The sequence below is a fragment of the Urtica dioica genome, chromosome 10 (assembly GCF_054948205.1).
Source record: "Urtica dioica subsp. dioica isolate 48M chromosome 10, U.dioica_male_clone48M_v1_H2, whole genome shotgun sequence".
NCBI lineage: Eukaryota > Viridiplantae > Streptophyta > Magnoliopsida > Rosales > Urticaceae > Urtica > Urtica dioica.
In genome coordinates, this window is record NC_142765.1 from 14440659 (window position 1) to 14461308 (window position 20650).

Sequence of the window (20650 nt, forward strand, 5' to 3'; positions counted from 1 at the left end):
TGCCCTTCAAACATCTCATGGAGATTGGTGAGCATGTCGGCGGCAGTCTCGAAGTCACGATGTTGTTGTTGCAACACATTGTTCATTGATGCTAATATATAGCACCTCACAATCTCATCGGAGCAGAGCCAGGCCGCCAAGGCGTCTTTGTCCTCTTGAGTTGAATCATCATTCGTCAGAGGAGGACACGGGGTGGTGAGTACCCATTTGTGCTTGTTAATGGTAGGTATTATGTCGAGGTTATGTTTCGAATCTAACATAGTTCATGGTTTCGAGTTTGTTCGAGGAAAGGATGAACGAGAGATGTTTGCGAGACATATTGCCTATAGGAGTTGAAACAAGATTATGATTTAGTCTTTGGTTTAGGATTTAAGTTTTATTTAAGACTTGATAAAATCCAAAGGTGTTATAAACCAAACGATAATTTACTCCCTCAAGAGAAGGCCGCAAAAAATCTCCTTTTATAAGTAAATGACACATCATTAATGCTTAGCCAAAATGTCAATACACCATTTTTGACTAGCCACCTTGTAAATTGGTTTGATCACTCACATCCTTTCGCAGGGCCTCGAGGGAGGATTACTAGGGATTGAGTCTAAGTGTGCAACCAACCACTTAGTCCAAAAGGTCAACTTTGAAAAACAATCCCCCAAGGGGAGGCCTTGTCATCATCGTCTCACTCTCGGACGTAGCTCATTGAGCAATGATCAGAGCAAAGCGCCCTTGAGTACTCTCATTTAAGGGAGGGCCACGAGGGTGACTCTTAGTCCGGCGACACTTGCACTTTTCATTAGTGTTGGGGATCGTGGGTTACAAACAACAAGTATAACCCTCCCACTTAGTTTTTGGAAATGGTTCATCGACTCTTATAAGTTCGGAAACGGATTTCCTAGTTAAAGAGCGACAGAGCGGACAACTAGAAGAGAATCCTAGATCGACATGATCAGAGCAGTATTAGTGCATAAAGGCACAATGTACATACTCGATCTTTTCCTATTTTCTATTTCGGGAAAGTGCATGAGGGAAGTGTGAACTTCAACTCACTCGAACACTTGAAAGTTTGAGATTACACATCTTTTTTATTTTTCGGCTTGTCTACAAGGAGACCTCCCACTCAAATTTTCAAGAGCATATAGATTTTGAACATATGTGATATAGATATAGTTTTGAAAACATTTTGAAAACTTATTTGATTTGGATGACAAAATATTTTCAAGTTTGAAAGTGAAAACGGTTTTTCAAAATTCAAACTAGTTTTGTAAAAACTCAATTTCAATTAAACTTTCAAAAATCAAAACATTTTAATCTTACACATCATGTTTGTAATCATATGAAAAACATTTTTGCTCAAGAAAATTTTCTCATTAGAGTTCTATAACTCATGGTAGTGGGGTTTGAAAATCCGGATTTCTAAAAAACTGGAGTTTCGGAACAGCCGCCCATCTCGGAGTAAAATCGCCATATCTAGCGGCTCCGGTGTCCTTTTGAGCCGAAACCGGTGGCATTAGACAGAGGACAGACAGAGCTTTAATTTAATTCAAGAATCATTAAATTTTGATTTCTGAACAGAGAGTTATGCCACTTTTAATGCGGGTTTACTCCAGCTCGAAGAAAAAGAAATAAGTAAAGCTTGGTCCTTTTTAGATGCGAAAAAGAATCGAGTGTAACGGAACGTTTTATGAAGGTTGTTAAAGCTTTTATTTGTGTTTTATTAGCAAGGTAATAACAAGATATAAAAGAAATAACAACATGCATAAAACGATTCAAGTAAAAAAAAAAAGAAACTAGTAAGACAACCAAACTAGTCACAAAATTTTACTCGAAATTTCTCAAACCTTTAAAACACGTTTTTAAATATAAAAAATCAAAAACTTTTAGAACTGATTCTAATGTGTTTTGAAAACATCCCAAACTCATAGAAAATCAACATGATTTTTAATTTAAAGGCAAGTGCAATAAATTAAAAAAATCTAAGATAACAATTCTAACTTGTCACAAAATTAGTAAACTTTCGAAAACGATTTTCAAGCTCATATTTTTAAATACATGTACATGCTAATCTTTGACCATAGCTCTGATACCATTTGTTGGAATCGATTTAGGGTTTAAGAAAATAATTAACGCTTCGGTAAGCGGCGGAATTTTAAAAATTTTATTTTCAAGTAAAAACAGTTTTTACTAACCTAGACAAAGAGCAAGTACATGTAATTAAAACTACCTTGAAGAAGCTTTTGGAAAGTTTGCAACGCTCGTCTCCCCTCGCAGCACGTCTCTCTTTCTTTCCTCGGCACCTCGAGCAACCACGAAAGTTTCTATCACTAAATCACTCAAGAGAAAAGGAATTAGTGAGTGGGCACTTTTAAACACTACGACTTAAGAACGAGTCTTGAAGTCGCAGAGCTAAATTCTAGGTCAAATGAGGACCTAGGTGCCAAAACAAAATCGAAAATAAACTAGAGAGAGAGAGAGGAGTTCGGCCACAATGTCTAGAGAGAGAGTCTCTCAATCTCTAACTTGTGTGGAATGAATAAAATGAAGGGAATGAGGGTCCTAGTTATAGGAGAAGGGTTGGCCTTGGAAAGAAGTAGTTTCCTCTTATTTTCCAAGCCTTAATGAGCAATCTTTTATTACCCATTCCTATCAACATAGGCGCCCACCTCATTCAATCCACAAGGGATTAGTTTCCTCTTTTGTTTCCCTTCTTGGTTGCCTTGGCCGATTCTCCTTGTTTCCTCATAGAGGAAATTTGTTTCCTCTTTTTCTTTTGGCAAGTATCTTGATACATTTATGCACAAAATATTCTCTCTACCTATGGGTATGTTGGGCGCCCAAACTCATTCTAGAAGGAGCTTCTAGAAGCTTCTTCATTTGTTCATGACAACATGAGAAAAGCCCATTAAGAATTTTCAATAAAATTCTTATGAAATGAAATTGATCCACAAGGCCCAATTAATCATATTCTGGCCGAGTGTTACTTGTCATCAAATGACCATGTCAAAAAAATTTATTGACATTCATTTCATCCTATGTCTCAAAAGACAAAAATACCCTTTTGACAATTTTCGTTCTTGTTTTGACTTAGCTTCCAGTTTAACTATTCCTACTCGATGTGATTCGTGACAGTGACCTCATGGACCCAAATGAACAAAGCTTGAGCTAAACACTTGGACTCAAAAGTTCACAAACCTTTTCCAAGTTTAGCTTAATGCCAACTGACTCCACTAAAGAGTTGACACTGAAAATCTCTCGGTTCAAATGAATTTATTTTCTACTCAAGAATTCAACCTAATTATGATGAGCGGATCCACTGAATATTATCTATGTTTACCCTTCATGAATTTCATCAGCTAGTCGGGATTTACTAAATTACCATTTTACCCTTCTAGCTGTTATTTCCTCAACTCCTTTGTCGCTTGTGAATAAGTTAGAAACAATGTATTGAAGAGGAGCTAACAAGTCACATTGTTTCATCCAAAAGAGTCAGGACTCAATTTGGACACTGGCCAGTTCATTTATTCACACTCCAAGGAACAAAGCATGAGGTGACATACATTGCATTTCAGCAATCTTGTACATGAATTCCATATCTATGAGAACTTCACAAAGTTACTCATGACATTCTCACAACTTAGTACTTCACCAATAGGCCCTGTTCGGAATCACATAGTGAGTCCGAACTCTGACTTTCTCAAATGAGAATTCTAAGCTGTGAAATGGCATGTCTCATTTCAGGATTAAGGTAAGCATGATGCAATTCATACGTAGTGACTTCGAGACATAAGATGTTAAATGGGTTGTTCTTATCTTGTCTCTAGAAGTGCACTGGTCAATTCAGTACCTTCGGAAGATACCTAGAAGAACTATAGAGTCTCAAACTCTCAATGCCTCATAACCAGACATCATAGATTCTTCTAACAATCGTACTGAGGTCAATAGTCCTTTGACCCTAAGATTGCGAATATATCGTTTTAAGCAAACTACGAAGAGTTTGTTCATGCAAATCTACATTTGACTCTTCGTAAGTTGTTAAGTTTGTTTATGGACTAAAAGACTAAGGTTTTATCATAAAACTTCAAACAAAGAAAGAATGAATGAACGTTTCAACTTTATATTAATGAATAAGCAATTACAAGCAAGAGTCTTCGTAAGACTATATGACATCAAATGTACATAAATAGACACTACTACTCTTCTTGTGGGCACCATTGACAACATACGATAGGATGGATGTTTACACTTGTCGGGGTGCAATTTCTTGGAAATCTAATAAACAAACATGTATTACTCATTCGACCATGGAATCAGAGTTTGTGGCTCTGGCTTCTGTAGGTCAAGAGGTTGAGTGGTTGAGGAATCTTCTATTAGAAGTTTAATTGGCTAAAAAAATATGTATGTGTCGTGTCAATACATTGTGATAGTCAATCCACTCTATCGAGAGCTTACAATGAAGTGTATCATGGGAAGTCTAGACATATTAGTCTAAGACATGACTATGTGAGCAAATTAATCAAGAATGGAATCATTTCACTCACATATGTCTGATCGAGCTATAACATAGTGAATCCTTTCACTAAACCTCTTGCAAGAGATTTGGTGAAATCGACCTCTAGAGGTATGGGCTTAAACTCCTTGAGTAGTGATCTGCCAATGATGACAACCCAACCTAACGTTAGAAAATTACTAAAATTGAGTTCAATGAGTAAGAACAAGTCATTTATTTCGATATTAGAAGCATTACATAATAATGTTGGCTATTACAAATAGAGGTTGAGTTTTCTTAAATCTGAATGAAGTTCAATCTTGAGGACAAGTATCTATAAGTAATAGAAATACTGTAAAAACTTCACATATGTCAATTTTGGGATGATGTTGTCCCAAATTGAGTGTTGGAGTGTCTCTCATAAAAATTCACGAGACATGATATGAGCACATGGCCATTAACGGTGCTAAGCGAGTGGAGTAGGCAAAGAACCCTAAAGGGTATGTGTATGGTAACACTGATTTTGTCACAAGGAATAGTAGGCTCAAAGCCTAGCTACCTAAAATTCTGATAAAATTTTGTGTTGCTTTTACTAAGGATAAGTTCAAATGGAAAGATACTTATTTGCACTGACACTCTTTGTTTTCATCTGGATTCTATTTTGTCTTTTTGAACAAGTGAGGGATTGTTAGAAAAACTATTTAATTAAAAGACTTTTTTTAAATAAATGGTGGCCTTTTATTGGTTGTTCACTAAAAGACGAAATATTGTGTTGTGGATGAGAGAATGTGTGTGTGGGATAGAATCCCACGTGGAACAAATACTAAGGATTTGAGCTCCTTATATATGTTGTAATTAATGATTATTATTAAATGCTATGAAGCCAAAGGATTGCCACTTGTCACTCTCTCGCGCATTGCTTGCCCAAGTCCGCGTCGGGCTCGGGCGTAGAGGTGTTACTATCGTTCAAACGAACAGGTACGACTGCTTGTCATTACCATTCGCAAGCAGGTATGAATTCCTATATAAATCACGTTGGGTTTTTGGAATTCATCACTTGGTTTTCAAACTTCTCTCTCTCTCTCTCTCTCTCTCTCTCTCTCTCTGATACACTTTTCTCCAGAAATCATTCTTGCCTATGTTCGGATTTGAGACCTGAAGAAATTTTCGAGGTGCAAGAGATACTATAAAGAAAGCGCATCTCATGCGTGATTTAAGTCCAGACGTCTACAACTTCGAAGAGATTCACAACAATTGATGTGTCGGGAATAACACGACTCTATTGCATGCGACAAACTCAATGAAGATGGTAAAAATAAGGAGAAAAATCACTTTAAACATAAATTTCGTCAACCCAAATCGAATAGCTAGTCTAGACTAAAAATCAAAATCTTGACAGCAACTGAGATTTGGAACCCTAGTATTTTTTTTAAAAATAAATTAAAAAAATTTCGGATTTTCATTCTTTTTTCGAGAGCGAGCATTTCAAATATTCAGGAATTCAGATCCTCAATTTTTTTTACTCCTTTTCATATTTTCATGGAATTTAAATAAACTCCAATAAATAATGAAGCGTAATTAAATAAAAAAAATATTAACAGTATCCCTTATATTTAATCGAAATGTGCGATTTATACCTTCAATTTTTAGAAATATCAAACATATATTTTTTAGTTTAATATAAATGACATATATCTCCCTTAAAAATATGATATATTGCAAATAACATTTTTCGTTTACTTTTTACAGAAAAATAAATAAATAAATAAATAAAAAAAATTTGAACTCCCCCAAATACATTTAAGAAAATAATTTTTTATTTTATATATAAAAAAATTGAATTAAAAATTTTCTTAATAAAAAGTGAAGGATTTTTATTGATGAAGAGAGGTTCTGATTTTTTTTATTATAGTAAAACAGTAAAAAAAAAGTTAATCCCTTGAAAGATGGACACGTGATGTCGTATTATTTGTGTTTTTTTAAGGGTCATGGAGAAGAGAGAGACCCACACACAAAACACAAAAAATTATTAGGTCTCATGCAACTACTACAAGAAAATTTATTGCATACATTTGACTTCCTATTTTATTTTGTTGATATTTTTTTTTCCCTTTGTTTGATTATTATACACGATTTAGCATTTCGATCGTTGGACTAAACTTCCATTTTTCATTTGCATACTTCTATATTCCAGAGATCTCCTTAATTTCATGAATTTATATTATTATATATATCACCAAATAGATCTGGCAATTAAATATCATAACTTTCTTACGTATATAGAGAGAGAGAGTAGTACTGAACTTGTGCTTCGATATATTTCAGAGACAATAATAATGGAACCATTCAAACCATCCCTTTTTATTCCCTTCTCACTCGCTCTCATCGTAATATTATTATCAACTTTCTTTCCCCTCAGACCCCGGAAGAAGAAGCTCAACCTTCCTCCGTCGCCGTGGAAACTTCCCGTGATCGGAAACCTCCACCAGCTCGGCGCCGACCTCCACCGCTCCCTCCAGAGCCTCTCTGCGAAACACGGCGACGTGTCGCTCGTCCACTTCTGCTCCGTCCCAACCCTAATCGTCTCCGACGAACGAACCTCGATGGAGGTCATGAGCGACCCGGCGTTCCAGAACCGGCCGCGGATCAAGGCCGCTGAGTTGCTCTTCTACGGCTGCGCTGACGTGGCATTCTCTCCGTACGGCGACCACTGGAGAGCCGTGAAGAAGATCTGTGTCTCTGAGCTCTTCGGCCCGAAATCGGTCCGAGCGTTTCGTCGAGTCAGGTATGGAATCTGATTTTATTTGAAATTTTGTTGGGCAGACAAAAAATATTTAATTACATAATAATGCAGAAAAAAATTTAGAAAAATTTGTTGAAATAGCTCAGACATTCAATCATACAAATATTGTAAAAAAATAAAAAAAAAAAATAAAAAAATAATAATAATAATAATAATAAAATTAGTCCAACCTCTTTTTCCTAATGATTTTTCTAAATTAATTACATTATAATCAATTAAAATTGATAAAAAATCATAAAATTTAGTCTCGATTGACTTTTTAATTCCAAACTTTACGTTTGTAATTGACAATTTTTTAAAGAAATTAAATTAACTAAACATAAACTATTCTTTTTAACTATTTGATCATTTATCTATAAGAATTCAAATGGATCGTATGTCTAACTCCCTCAAAAAATTATGAATAAATATTGAGAAAATGACATATTTATACACTGTGTTTTAATAAATGTCAATTTTAATCTTTGATTTTTAAAAATGTCGAATTTGTATCTTCAGTTTAGTTAAAATGACGAAATTATACCTTAAAATAGATAACACTACCACGAATCTTCTTTTTGTTGACTTTTCATTTTACTATAATATTTATATATTAACTCCATTTTACCCTTATTTATTCGCGCCATATATGTAATTTATTTAAAAACGAAAAAACAAATAACAATTTATGAATCGTGAAGAACGCAAACAACGGAAAAAGATAAAAATCGAAATCATCGATTCCAGTGTAAAATTCAGGAATTAGAGTTTCAATTCGAACACGAAATGAATCCATCTCTTGAGAGGCATGAATTTTATTAGTCTATTTTAATTTAGACTAATTTTTATTTAAAAAAATGGGAATTTGGGGGTTAGGGTACTGGTTCGAGTTTTGTTTTGGTTTCTTATATTAGAATGAATATCAATAAAAAGAAAATTTGTGGCGTTCTTATCTATTTTAAGGTTTAATTTCGTCATTTTATTTAAACAGAATGTACAAACTCGACGTTTTTTAAAACAAAAATTAAACTCGATATTTTACTAAAACACAGGGTATATATGAGTTATTTTCCCAGAAATATTTAAGTGATTGTTCTCATTATCAATTGATTATACCTAACAGGGAAGAAGAGGCTGAGGAAGCCGTGAGGATCATCCGAGGATTCGAGTCGTCGCGATCGCCAATCAATCTAAGTGACATGTTTATCCGCGTGGCGTGTGACGTGGTGTCAAGGTCGGCTTTGGGCGGGAAATATGATTCCGGCGAGGGTTTCGGTGAGCTAGCAAGGAAGGCGATGGGGTTGATGGGAGAGTTTAACTTCGGGGACTTTGTGCCGTGGCTGTGGTGGGTCGACTCTCTCACGGGGTTTGACGCGAGAGTCAGAGAGACCGTTGACAAGTTCCACAAGCTCCTTGAGCGGGTGATCGAAGAGCACGAGGAGATCGGAGGCGTTGACTGTGGTCAACGGGGGTCAGATGAGAGAGATCGAGACCTCGTTGATGTTCTTCTTCGTCTACAGAAGGATGAGCAAGTGGAGATCAAGCTTACGCGAGAAAATATAAAAGCGATTCTCTTGGTAATCTCTCTCTCTCTCTCTCTCTCTCTCTCTCTCTCTCTCTCTCTCTCTCTTCTCTAGTTATCTATACCAAGGCTCTAAATGCCGTTTTCGTTACTGTTTTTGAGCCCCCTGATTTACGGAAAATCGACAAGCCGATAGAAAACCGAATGAAAAAAATGTGGAAAAGGGCATTCGAATTTTTTTCAAATGTCGTTTTCCATGGAAAACCGACAAACCGATGGAAAACCGAACTGAAAAAATGTGGCGAAATATATTTAAAATATATACATGATACATACATATATTTTTCAATTTTTAAACATATATAAAGAAAATACATTACGTATATAATCTTTTTTGATAGAAAATTGTATATATATATATAGATATATATATATATATATATATATATATATATATATATAATATTTTATAAATGTGTGCTATTAATGTATTTAATATTTTTTATAATTTTTTTTAGTAACGACAGAAAAAAAAAATGATAGTAAAAAAAGAAAACGACAGCAAAAAAAAAAAACTACAGGAAAAAATTAAATAAATAAAAACGACACAAAAAAATGACAGGAAAAAAAACGACAGTAAAAACGACGAAACGAAAAAAACTGCCTTCGTCGGCCGGACACCTTCCGGCAACGACTTTTTCGCCGGAAATCGGCGAAAATCGTCGACATTTAGAACTATGATCTATACTGCCTTGTTCAATTTTTATAATGTACTATTAAAGGCTACGTGACATTTCGTTTGAAAGAAATACGGAAATGTCGTTGACTTAATTAAATTGCATGGAAATAAGTTAAGTTTATTAGGATTCAAGATCCTTTAGGGACTCGTTTAAAATTTTTTAAAAAAATTACCATTACCTGTAAACAATCAAGCCCAGCAGGCGCATTCAAATTCATCAATCTCAGGCCCAAGTTTACCAATGCCTATCCAAGGCATTGATACTATACGACACACCAGTATTGCTGCGATTTCCAAGGAATGTTGACATCCCGGTACAAAATGTCGACATCAGCGTACATCATTATCCTACCGTTACCAAGCCGGTCCAATAGCATCAAGAGATGCATTTTTATTCTCTATGTGATTGGTCATGTCATATTCTATGGTTTTGTCATTTATTGCTTTTAATACCTAGTTATCATCAGTGTCTATATTTGTGTATATATACACGTTATTTACTCTGTAATAAATGAGCCATTCAAGATAGCAATAAAGGTTTCAAAACAGTTTCCCATATTTGTTTATGGTATCAGAGCCATTGGCTCGTAGTCCATTAAAATGGAGAATCCTGAAGCAGTCCAAAATGTTGAGCCATTACCTGTCGAAAATATTCCACCTCTTCCCATTCAAATCATTCAACCACAGAACCAAGCAATCTCTCTGAGACTCACAGAAGCCAACTACCTTATTTGGCGACAGGAAATAGTCGCCGCCGTTCGAGGATACGACCTTGAAAACTACCTCTCCGGCATCGAGACTCCACCACCACAAACTATCCTTGCTCCAAACCCCCAAAACGTCACCCCTGCACCTACCCTTCCAAATCCAAATTTCCTTCTATGGCAGCGACAAGACCAACTCCTAATGTCTTGGCTCCTCACTTCCATCTCCGAACCCATTCTTGTCGCTATGGTTGGAAACGAAACCTCCCATGCTGTTTGGGATGCTCTTGAGCGTACCTATGCTACCCAATCCAAAGCCAAAATCATGCATTACAAACTACAAATCCAAACCCAAAAAAAGGGAAACCTCACCATCCGAGAATACCTCACCAAAATGAAATCCTACACCGATATTCTTGCCTCGGCCGGCTATCCTCTCACTGAGGAAGATCAGATACTTCATATCTTGTCCGGCCTCAGACATGAATATGACCCTGTCATTGTAACTCTGACCTCCCAGCCTGACGCCTACTCTCTCCGAGACCTCGGTGCTCTTCGGCAAAGCTTCGAGATGCGCCTAGAGCCCATCGTCTCCATCTCTCCGGTCAACACCGACGGCTAACCTCGCTTTTCAACCAAAGAAAACCATCCCTTCATCCAACTTCAACTCCACCAACAACACTGGCTACAACCGAGGATCTCGAGGCTCAACCCGTGCGTATGGAGGTAGACATAGAGGTGGTCGTACGTGGACAAGAGGTCGGAGCATAACTTGTCAACTCTGTGGTCGACAAGGACACACTGTGCAGCGCTGTTTTTTCCGGTTCGACTCAAACTTTCAGGGAAGTAACACCTACACTGGCGGCCCCTCTCAAGGCGGTTACTCGAACAACCACTCTCAGAGAAGCAGCTCTCTTCAATCCAACCATAGAGATTCCTCCAACGGTCATATGACAGCCATGTTGGCTGCACCAGACACCACACTTGACGACAGTTGGTTCCCCGACTCCGGCGCCACGAACCATGTCACTCACGACATCCACAACCTCAACCTGGGTTCAGAATACACGGGTACAAGTCGCCTTCACATGGGCAATGGTACAGGTTTAACCATCTCTCATCTTGGCTCTTCTACCTTCAAAACACAAAACCGAACCTTTGCTCTAAATAATCTACTTCATGTTCCTGAAATCACCCGAAATTTACTCAGTGTTTCTCAATTTGCCCGTGATAATGCTGTCTTCTTTGAATTCCACTCACATGTCTGTTTTGTGAAGGATCGAACAACGGGGGCCATCCTGCTGCAGGGGAGTCTTGAAGATGGACTGTACAAGTTCCACATCGACACACTCCCACGGAAAGTTTTATTAGATTGCAATTTATCTCGTATTTCCAAAAAGTCAACTGTTTTGCCAATTTCTTAGTTCCCTGTGTGTTTACATTCAATCAAAGATGTAACCAAAGTTTCTGTCAACACTTGGCATAAACGTTTGGGACATCCATCTTTTGAAGTTATAGATCGTGTTCTTAAGACTTGTTTCGATATTAAATCGTTAAGAAATGATGTTGAGTTTTGTTCTCATTGCATTAAGGGGAAGTCTCACAAACTGCCATTTCCATCCTCTCAAACTACATACACAGAACCTCTTCAACTTATACACTCTGATTTATGGGGGGCCTCACCTGTAGTGTCCAGAAACGGTTTTCGATATTATGTGAGTTTTATTGACGAATTTTCAAAATTCACTTGGTTATATCTCCTAAAACTCAAATCAGATGTTCATGATGTTTTCTTGCACTTTCAAAAACTGGTAGAAAACCAAATAGGCAAAAAAAATAAAAATCCTTCAATCTGATTGTGGAGGGGAATTTCAAGCTTTACAAAATCATCTTTGAATCTCTGGTATTCACCACAGACGTCATGCACTCACACACCTGAACAAAATGGTGTTGCTGAGCGCAAACATCGTCACATAGTCGAAATGGGTCTCACACTCCTGTCTCAGTCAAACCTACCCATAAAATTCTGGGATGACGCCTTCACCACTGCAGTCTATCTCATCAACAGACTACCATCACCAAAACTGCAGCAAGGAACTCCCGTTGAGGTACTCTTTAACTCTAAACCTGACTATACCCGTCTAAAATGCTTTGGTTGTGCCTGTTATCCTCACCTACGTGCCTACAACAAACACAAACTGGAATTCAGATCCAATACATGCACCTTTCTTGGTTATAGGAATCAGTACAAAGGCTACAAATGCCTTTCCCCGGATGGGAGGTTATACATATCTCGGCATGTTATCTTTGATGAAACCTTGTTTCCATATGCTTCAGCGTCGTACCGCCGTTTCCACTTTCATCCATCACCCTCAATTCCGATGCTGCCTCAACCAATCCTTGAAGAACGGCGTGTTGCTGCCCCGACACCAGAACAGGCCCCCGCCACGACCCAAGAACAGGCCCCTGCCCCTACTGACAGCCTCTCCGACTCTGATGAGGCTTCTCTCCATGTCGCTGACCAATCACCGTATGCAGTAGTGGATAGCAGCCTCGCTCCGCCATCCGTGGCCCCTCCACCATCCGGCAACACCCATCACATGACCACCCGCTCCAAAAATGGCATTTACAAGCCCAAAGCTCTCTAAGCCATCTCGGATCTTCACCAACGTGAACCATACAGTGACCATGAGGCCCTTACATCACCACATTGGGTTGATGCCATGAAGAAAGAATTGCAAGCTCTCCACAAGAACCACACGTGGTCCCTCACTACCTTACCCGCAAACCGCACGGTTGTTGGTAGCAAATGGATCTTTAAAATCAAACGGCGTGCCGACGGGTCCATTGCCCGCTATAAGGCCCGCCTTGTGGCCAAAGGCTTCCACCAAACACCGGGCTTCGACTTCGACGAGACTTTTAGCCCCGTCGTTAAACAAGCCACGATCCGGGCTGTGCTCACCATTGCGTTAGCTAATCGTTGGCCTCTCCGACAACTCGATGTCGACAATGCCTTTCTTCACGGCATCTTAGATGATGAGGTATATCTTCAACAACCACCCGGGTTCTCGACTCTACACCAACCCCCTCTAGTGTGTCGTCTCCACAAAGCACTCTATGGGTTAAAACATGCGCTGCGGGCTTGGTTTGCTTGCCTTAGCGCGTCGCTCCTCAGTTTCGGTTTCACTCCTTCCAAAGCCGATACGTCATTGTTCTTTCGCTTTTGGCCAAAGTCTACCATCTTCATCCTTGTCTATGTCGACGACATCATCATTACCGGCAACAACAATGACGAGCTTCTGGCCCTTGTCAGTCTCCTCGGGCAAGAATTCTCACTCAAAGACCTCGGCGAACTCAACTACTTTCTTGGGATACAAGCCATTCGTCGTGGCTCCGACCTGATTCTTTCCCAAGAACAGTACATCTCCGACCTTTTAGCTCGTGCCAACATGAGCGGTGCCAATGGCGTCTCCACACCGATGGTCACCGGTGTGCCTCTCTCCAAAACTCGTGGTGATCTCATCGAAGCCATCACAATGTATCGCAGCTTGGTTGGAGGCCTCCAATACGCCACTATCACTCGACCCGACATTGCCTTTAGCGTGAACAAGGTGAGCCAGTTTATGCACAATCCTTTGACTACTCATTGGAATGCCGTGAAAAGGATTCTTCGCTACCTTGCGGGTACTCGTCACCTCGGTCTTCGTTTTTGCCAATCCTCTCACCTCAACCTCACCGCCTTCTCCGACTCAGATTGGGCCACTGATCCGGATGACCGCCGCTCCACCTCTGGCTTTTGTGTTTACCTCGGCCATAATCTTCTCACTTGGTGCTCAAAAAAATAGCCCACCGTCTCTCGCTCAAGCACGGAGGCAGAATATCGGAGCCTCGCCTACACAACCGCCGAGGTACTTTGGCTGAAGTCCCTTATTTATGAACTGCGCATATGTCCGTCGCGTCCACCGATCATTTGGGTCGACAATCTCAGTGCTGTCTCCTTGGCCGCCAACCCTGTTCTTCACTCTCGAACAAAACACATGGAATTAGACGTACACTTTGTTCGGGAGAAAGTACTTGCCAAGGAACTGCTGGTGCATCACGTTCCCACAACGGATCAAAACGCCGACATCCTCACAAAGCCATTGGGTGGCCAATTCTTCTCTTACCTGCGAAACAAACTCAATGTTGTTTCCCTGCAGCCGCTCGAATTGAAGAGGGGATGTAAACAATCAAGCCCAGCAGGCCCATTCAAATTCATCAATCTCAGGCCCAAGTTCTACCAATGCCTATCCAAGCCATTGATACTCTAAGACACACCAGTATTGCTGCGATTTCCAAGGAATGTTGACATCCCTGTACTAAATGTCGACATCAGCGTACATCCTTATCCTACCCTTACCAAGCCGGTCCAATAGCATCAAGAGATGCATTTTTATTCTTTATGTGATTGGTCATGTCCTATTCTATGGTGTTGTCATTTATTGCTTATAATACCTAGTTATCATCAGTGTCTATATTCGTGTATATATACACGTTATTTACTCTGTAATAAATGAGCCATTCAAGATAGCAATAAAAGTTTCAATACAGTTTCCCATATTTGTTTATTACCTATATCCACTTAAAATAAAAACAACTTCACGTACATATTTTTAAAACTTCTCACCTTCAAATTTTTAGGTTTTTAGAAATTCAGATTATTAATACTACTTGAGGATAAATTAATTACATCCGGTAAAATTCTGGTGTTCCGATTAGTTTGGTTGGACCTAAATAGATTAGTTTGGTTGGACCTAAATCGAGGCTTAATCGTGGATTGAGGATTTTGTTAGGGACGGAGCAACAAGTGTACGCCCAATGGAGATATAGTCCCCTTCGATTTTTTTTTACATATTTTTACTAGTTTTTAATTTTTTTATATATTTTTTTTTTACATATTAGCCCTCATAATTTAAATTTAGGAATTTTTTTTTATATACATTTTACGCATGCACTAATCGTAACTTATTATTCGACAATGAAGTACCTCCAATTCGTGTTCTTGCTCACCGAATTTTATTTTCATTAAAGTCATCGATTTAGAAAACCATATACCGAAAAATGCCTCAAATTTAGTCTATTTCAAAACATGTTATAGGACATGTTCATAGGAGGGACAGACAACAACGCAGCGATAATGGAGTGGGCCATGGCAGAGCTCATAAAAAACCCCAACTCAATGAAGAAGACGCAAGAAGAAATCCGGAGAGTGGTCGGAAACAAACAAAGACTGGAAGAGCCCGACATCGAACAAATGACCTTCCTCAAATGCGTCGTCAAAGAGATTTTCCGGCTCCACGCTCCGGTGATGATCGCCCGGGAATCCAACGACACCACCGTCGCCAAGATCAATGGCTACGATGTCCCGCCAAAGACGAGGGTGATGATCAACTCGTGGGCGATCCAGAGAGACCCGGCCTCGTGGGTCCGGCCCGAGGAGTTCGTCCCTGAGAGGTTCGTGGACCGGTCGGAGGATCTGCTGGGCCGGTATGGGAACTTGGCTCCGTTCGGGTCGGGCAGGCGAGTTTGCCCCGGGATAGGGTTTGCGGTGACGGAGATCGAGTGCGTGTTGGCGAATCTTCTGTGCTGGTTTGACTGGGAATTGCCTGAAGGTGAGAGTTTGGAGAATATGGACATGAGTGATGAGTTTGGGCTTGTGATTCGCAAGAGAGTCCCTCTTTCTCTTGTGCCCACACTTCACTCGTTTTCTACTTAAATGTGTCTCTTCACAATACCTTATGGAGTGAAGAGACAATTGGCATTTCATAATAATAGGTTTTTTTTTATTTCCTGGGCTTTCTATATATTGCTCTTATAAATTTCTCACATTTTCATATGATTTAAAAGTTAAACTCGAGTTTCGATTCGATAACAATAAATTAGAAAGTATATTTTTAAATATTATGTGCGGTTTAACGGTCACATTATTATTCTTTAGGGTCTCATTATTTTTAATTTTTAATTTGGGGAAGGGGAGAGGAAAATATGGGAAAAATAAGAATTTGTTTTCCATTTAAGTTTTTTTTTTAATTTGATTTTACATATTATATAATACTTTATGTTTTATTTTTTTTTTCTTTTCCGCTCGCAGTGACTCAAACTCATCTGATTTAAGAGTTGGGTGCTTACCACTGAATTCGCCTCCCTTATCTATACACTATACTTTCTTAATAAAAGAAAAACACAAAAATGATTTTCACTAGTATTTAGGAATTTTCACTTGTTATTTCTTTTTTCTTTTTTTTTTGAGTAGTCACTTGTTATTTCTGGTGAGTCAGTGAAATCATCAAGCGGCAAAGTAGCATCTCTTGGAGAGAGGTAATGAACGAGAAGCTAAAGGCCAATGGAGAGAACACGATGTGGTTGGTCGTTCCTCTTCCAAAGAACAAGAAGGATATTGGATATGTTGGCTATTAAAAATATAAGTTCCACGCATATGGAACTCTTAGCTTGGAGAAAGCTGCACGTGGTTGTTAATGGCTACGCCACAAGAAAGCCTGAATCATCTTGATACATCTATGTCTCGTGGCTGAACTATAGTCACGGTATTACTACTTCTAGCTCCATCTGTTGCAAATAACTGAAATCTGGCCTGGCTCAATAGGACGTGAACAATGCTTTCCTCAATGACAATCTAGAGGAGGATTATATATATATATATATATATATATATATTGTTACTCATAGAATTCGCCGAGCTCAAAAGATATAGTCGGCGTTCCGAGAATAGAGATATCCAGCAATAGAGTTCGTACCCAAAGGTCCGAGGACTCATGAAAGTTAAGGAGTGAACGTTCATACTAACAAAGAACGGACCCTATATTACTCAGAACTTCGAAGAGAAGAGAAGACAATAGGTCAAAAGAAAAGTCTAGTCGGACAATATATAAAACACGTGTAATATTTAATCAAAACGCTCACCTCAACAGTTAGCACCGAGGATAGCATAAATAACTGCCCACTCTTCACAAAATAGAAGGGGGGAGATCAAATTACTGCCAGGGAACGTGAGGCTGATCACCCCATGATTCTTAGCACTCTCCCACGACACCCACTAACAAATGCAAATCTCCCGGGCTTCTATAAATAGGGACTTCGACAAGACCAAAGGGGATTCACGTTTTTTGGAAAGAGGAAGAACTAGATATAGCTCTGAAGATTACTCTCATTCACTCTGCTCTCTTGTAATAGATTCGTCTTTATTTAGAGAAAGTCTTGCCTAGATCCTGAGAACTCCCGAGGCTGTGTACTCGGAACTCAGATTACTTCGTGAGATAGGTGTAACCAATTTTTCATGTTAACATTTTGGCACTAGAAGGAGGGGGGAGCTGAAGAATTATGGCCAGTTCATCCATTCCAGACCATAACACCACAGATGGTAATCTCGACGCAGAGATTGAGCATCACATAAACAATCTACCGCTCACCGCGGAGGAAATGGCCGAGGTCCACCTGCAGCCCTGTCTTGCTGAACAATTCAAGGAAATGCGGGAGCGTAAGCGGGCATTGGAAACCAGCAATACGGTGTTGTCAATGGTGCCCACAAGAAGAGTTGTAGTCTTTATTTTGTACATTTGATGTAATAAAGTCTCATGAAGACTCTTGCTTGTAATTGCCTATCTATTCATTAATAAAGTTGAAACGTTCATTCATTCTTTATTTGTTTGAAGCTTTATGATAAAACCTTAGTCTTTTAGTCCATAAACAAACTTAACAACTTACGAAGAGACAAATGTAGATTTGCATGAACAAACTCTTCGTAGTTTGCTTAAAACGATATATTCGCAATCTTAGGGTCAAAGGACTATTGACCTCAGTATGATTGTTAGAAGAATCTATGATGTCTGGTTATGAGGCATTGAGAGTTGGGGACTCTATAGTTCTTCTAGGTATCTTCCGAAGGTACTGAATTGACCAGTGCACTTCTAGAGACAATATAAGAACAAACCATTTAACCTCTTATGTCTCGAAGTCACTATGTATGAATTGCATCATGCTTACCTTAATCCTGAAATGAGACATGCCATTTCACACCTTAGTATTCTCATTTGAGAAAGTCAAAGTTCGGACTCACTATGTGATTCCGAACAAGGCATATTGGTGAAGTACTAAGTTGTGAGTCTGTCATGAGTAACTTTGTGAAGTTCTCATAGATATGGAATTCATGTACAAGATTGCTGAAATGCAATGTATGTCACCTCATGCTTTGTTCCTTGGAGTGTGAATAAATGAACTGGCCAGTGTCCAAATTGAGTCCTGACTCTTTTGGATGAAACAATGTGACTTGTTAGCTCCTCGTCAATACATTGTTTCTAACTTATTCACAAGCGACAAAGGAGTTGAGGAAATAACAGCTAGAAGGGTAAAATGGTAATTTAGTAAATCCCGACTAGCTGATGACATTCATGAAGGGTAAACATAGATAATATTCAGTGGATCCGCTCATCATAATTAGGTCGAATTCTTGAGTAGAAAATAAATTCATTTGAACCGAGAGATTTTCAGTGTCAGCTCTTTAGTGGAGTTAGTTGGCATTAAGCTAAACTTGGAAAAGGTTTGTGAACTTTTGAGTCCAAGTTTTTAGCTCAAGCTTTGTTCATTTGGGTCCATGAGGTCACTGTCACGAATCACATCGATAGGAATAGTTAAACTGGAAGCTAAGTCAAAACAAGAACGAAAATAGTCAAAAGGGTATTTTTGTCTTTTGAGACAAAGGATGAAATGAATGTCAATAAATTTTTTGACAAGTTCATTTGATGACTTAATTTCACTCGGCCATGACTTGATCATTGGGCCTTGTGAATTAATTTCATTTCATAAGAATTTTATTGAAAATTCTTATTGGGCCTTTTTCATGTTGTCATGAACAAATGGAAATGCTTCTAGAAGCCCATTTTAGAAGGACATAGGCGCCCAACATACCCAACCAAGAGAAAGAGTTTATTTTGTGCATAAATGTATTTAGATACTTGCCAAAAGAAAAAGAGGAAACAAATTTGCATGTAGATGCACTAGGGTAATCGGCCAAGCAAGGAATGGAACAAAAAAGGAAACAAATCCAAGGGCTTCTAGAAGCCTATTTGGCCGAGTGACTTTAAGGGAAGGAGAGCAATATTTGCTCATGAATATGTGATATTCAATGAAAGAGGAAACTACCTTATTGAAGGTAAAACCTCTCCTATAAATAGAGACCTCATTCCCTTCATTCCATTCATTCAACATAAGTTAGAGATTGAGAGACTCTCTCTCTAGACATTGTTGGCCGAACTCCTCTCTCTCTCTCTTTCTAGTTTATTTTCGATTTTCTTGTTTTGGCACCTACGTCCTCACTCGACCTAGTGTTTAGCTCTGCGACTTCGAGACTCGTTCTTAAGTCGTAGTGTTTAAAAGTGCCCACTCACTGATTCCTTCTTTTCGAGTGATTTAGTGATAGAAACTTTCGTGGTTGCTCGAGGTGCCGAGGAAAGAAAGAGAGACGTGCTGCGAGGGGAGACGAGCGTTGCAAACTTTCCAAAAGCTTCTTCAAAGTTCAAGCTTCAAGAAAGGTTAGTAAACTTCTAGCTCATATTGGTTTTTAATTACATGTACTTGCACTTGTCTAGGTTAGTAAAAACTGTTTTTACTTGTAAAAGAAAATTTTTAAAATTCCGCCGCTTACCGAAGCGTTAATTATTTTCTCAAACCCTAGATCGATTCCAACATACGGAGCTACGCGGGAGGATCCAGATGAAAAGGGTCACCATGAGGAGCGCAGTGGTGATCCCCGATGAAGAGCCCTCTCACTGATCTGGGAAAGAGCCCATGGAGCAGGAACCGAGGATTAAGAAATCCCGGAGATACGCCAAGGATCGTTATGAAAGGGAATGGGAAGATAGACTAGCCAGGGAAAGATCCCAGACATGTACCAACCTTCAGGAGAAAGAAGCCGTTCCCAGACCATGAAAGATCATGGAGGGAGCTCGGAAATGAGCGACAGTGCGAGCACCAATGAGACCAACTTCAAAAGATTGGAGCGTCGAAATGAGGAGGTCGCTTTAGGCTGAAAAGAGCCCACCCTAAAGATTGGGGAAATTGTCTCCCCCTTCACCGCGCGAGTGTTAGCACACCCCTTGCTGGAACGCTTCAGAATGCCTACCATACCGACATATGACGGTAAGACTGATCCTGGAGATCATCTTGATACCTTCTCGTCGTGGATGCATCTGCAGGGAGCTGGTCCGGAAGTCATGTGCCGAGCATTCTCTATCACATTAGCCGGTTCGGCCAAAAGATGGTACAGAAAACTCAAGCCAAATTCTGTGGGCTCGTGGAAACAACTGTCCAGAAAGTTCATGGAGCAGTTTGTGGGATCAAGCTCAGGGAAGGTCCCAAAGGAGAGACTGCT

The 20650-nt window shown here is 39.2% G+C and overlaps 1 protein-coding gene across 1 annotated transcript; it reads left to right on the forward strand.

Annotated features, from left to right (window-relative positions):
- The first annotated feature begins 6632 nt into the window (after positions 1-6632).
- On the forward strand, positions 6633-16165 carry LOC149383463 (cytochrome P450 71A1-like). The gene is made up of 3 exons (XM_089628341.1): positions 6633-7265; positions 8386-8839; positions 15365-16165. The coding sequence occupies exons 1-3, from the start codon at positions 6691-6693 to the stop codon at positions 15980-15982; spliced, it is 1647 nt and encodes a 548-aa protein (XP_089484467.1). The 5' UTR covers positions 6633-6690; the 3' UTR covers positions 15983-16165.
- Positions 16166-20650: the final 4485 nt, after the last annotated feature.

Bases quoted from the DNA above. Each gene is read 5' to 3' on its own strand.
- LOC149383463 (XM_089628341.1), top strand. From the start codon at position 6,691: ATGAATTTATATTATTATATATATCACCAAATAGATCTGGCAATTAAA. The intron at 7,266-8,385 runs GTATGGAATCTG...TATACCTAACAG, and splicing joins CGAGCGTTTCGTCGAGTCAG to GGAAGAAGAGGCTGAGGAAG. The intron at 8,840-15,364 runs GTAATCTCTCTC...AACATGTTATAG, and splicing joins ATATAAAAGCGATTCTCTTG to GACATGTTCATAGGAGGGAC.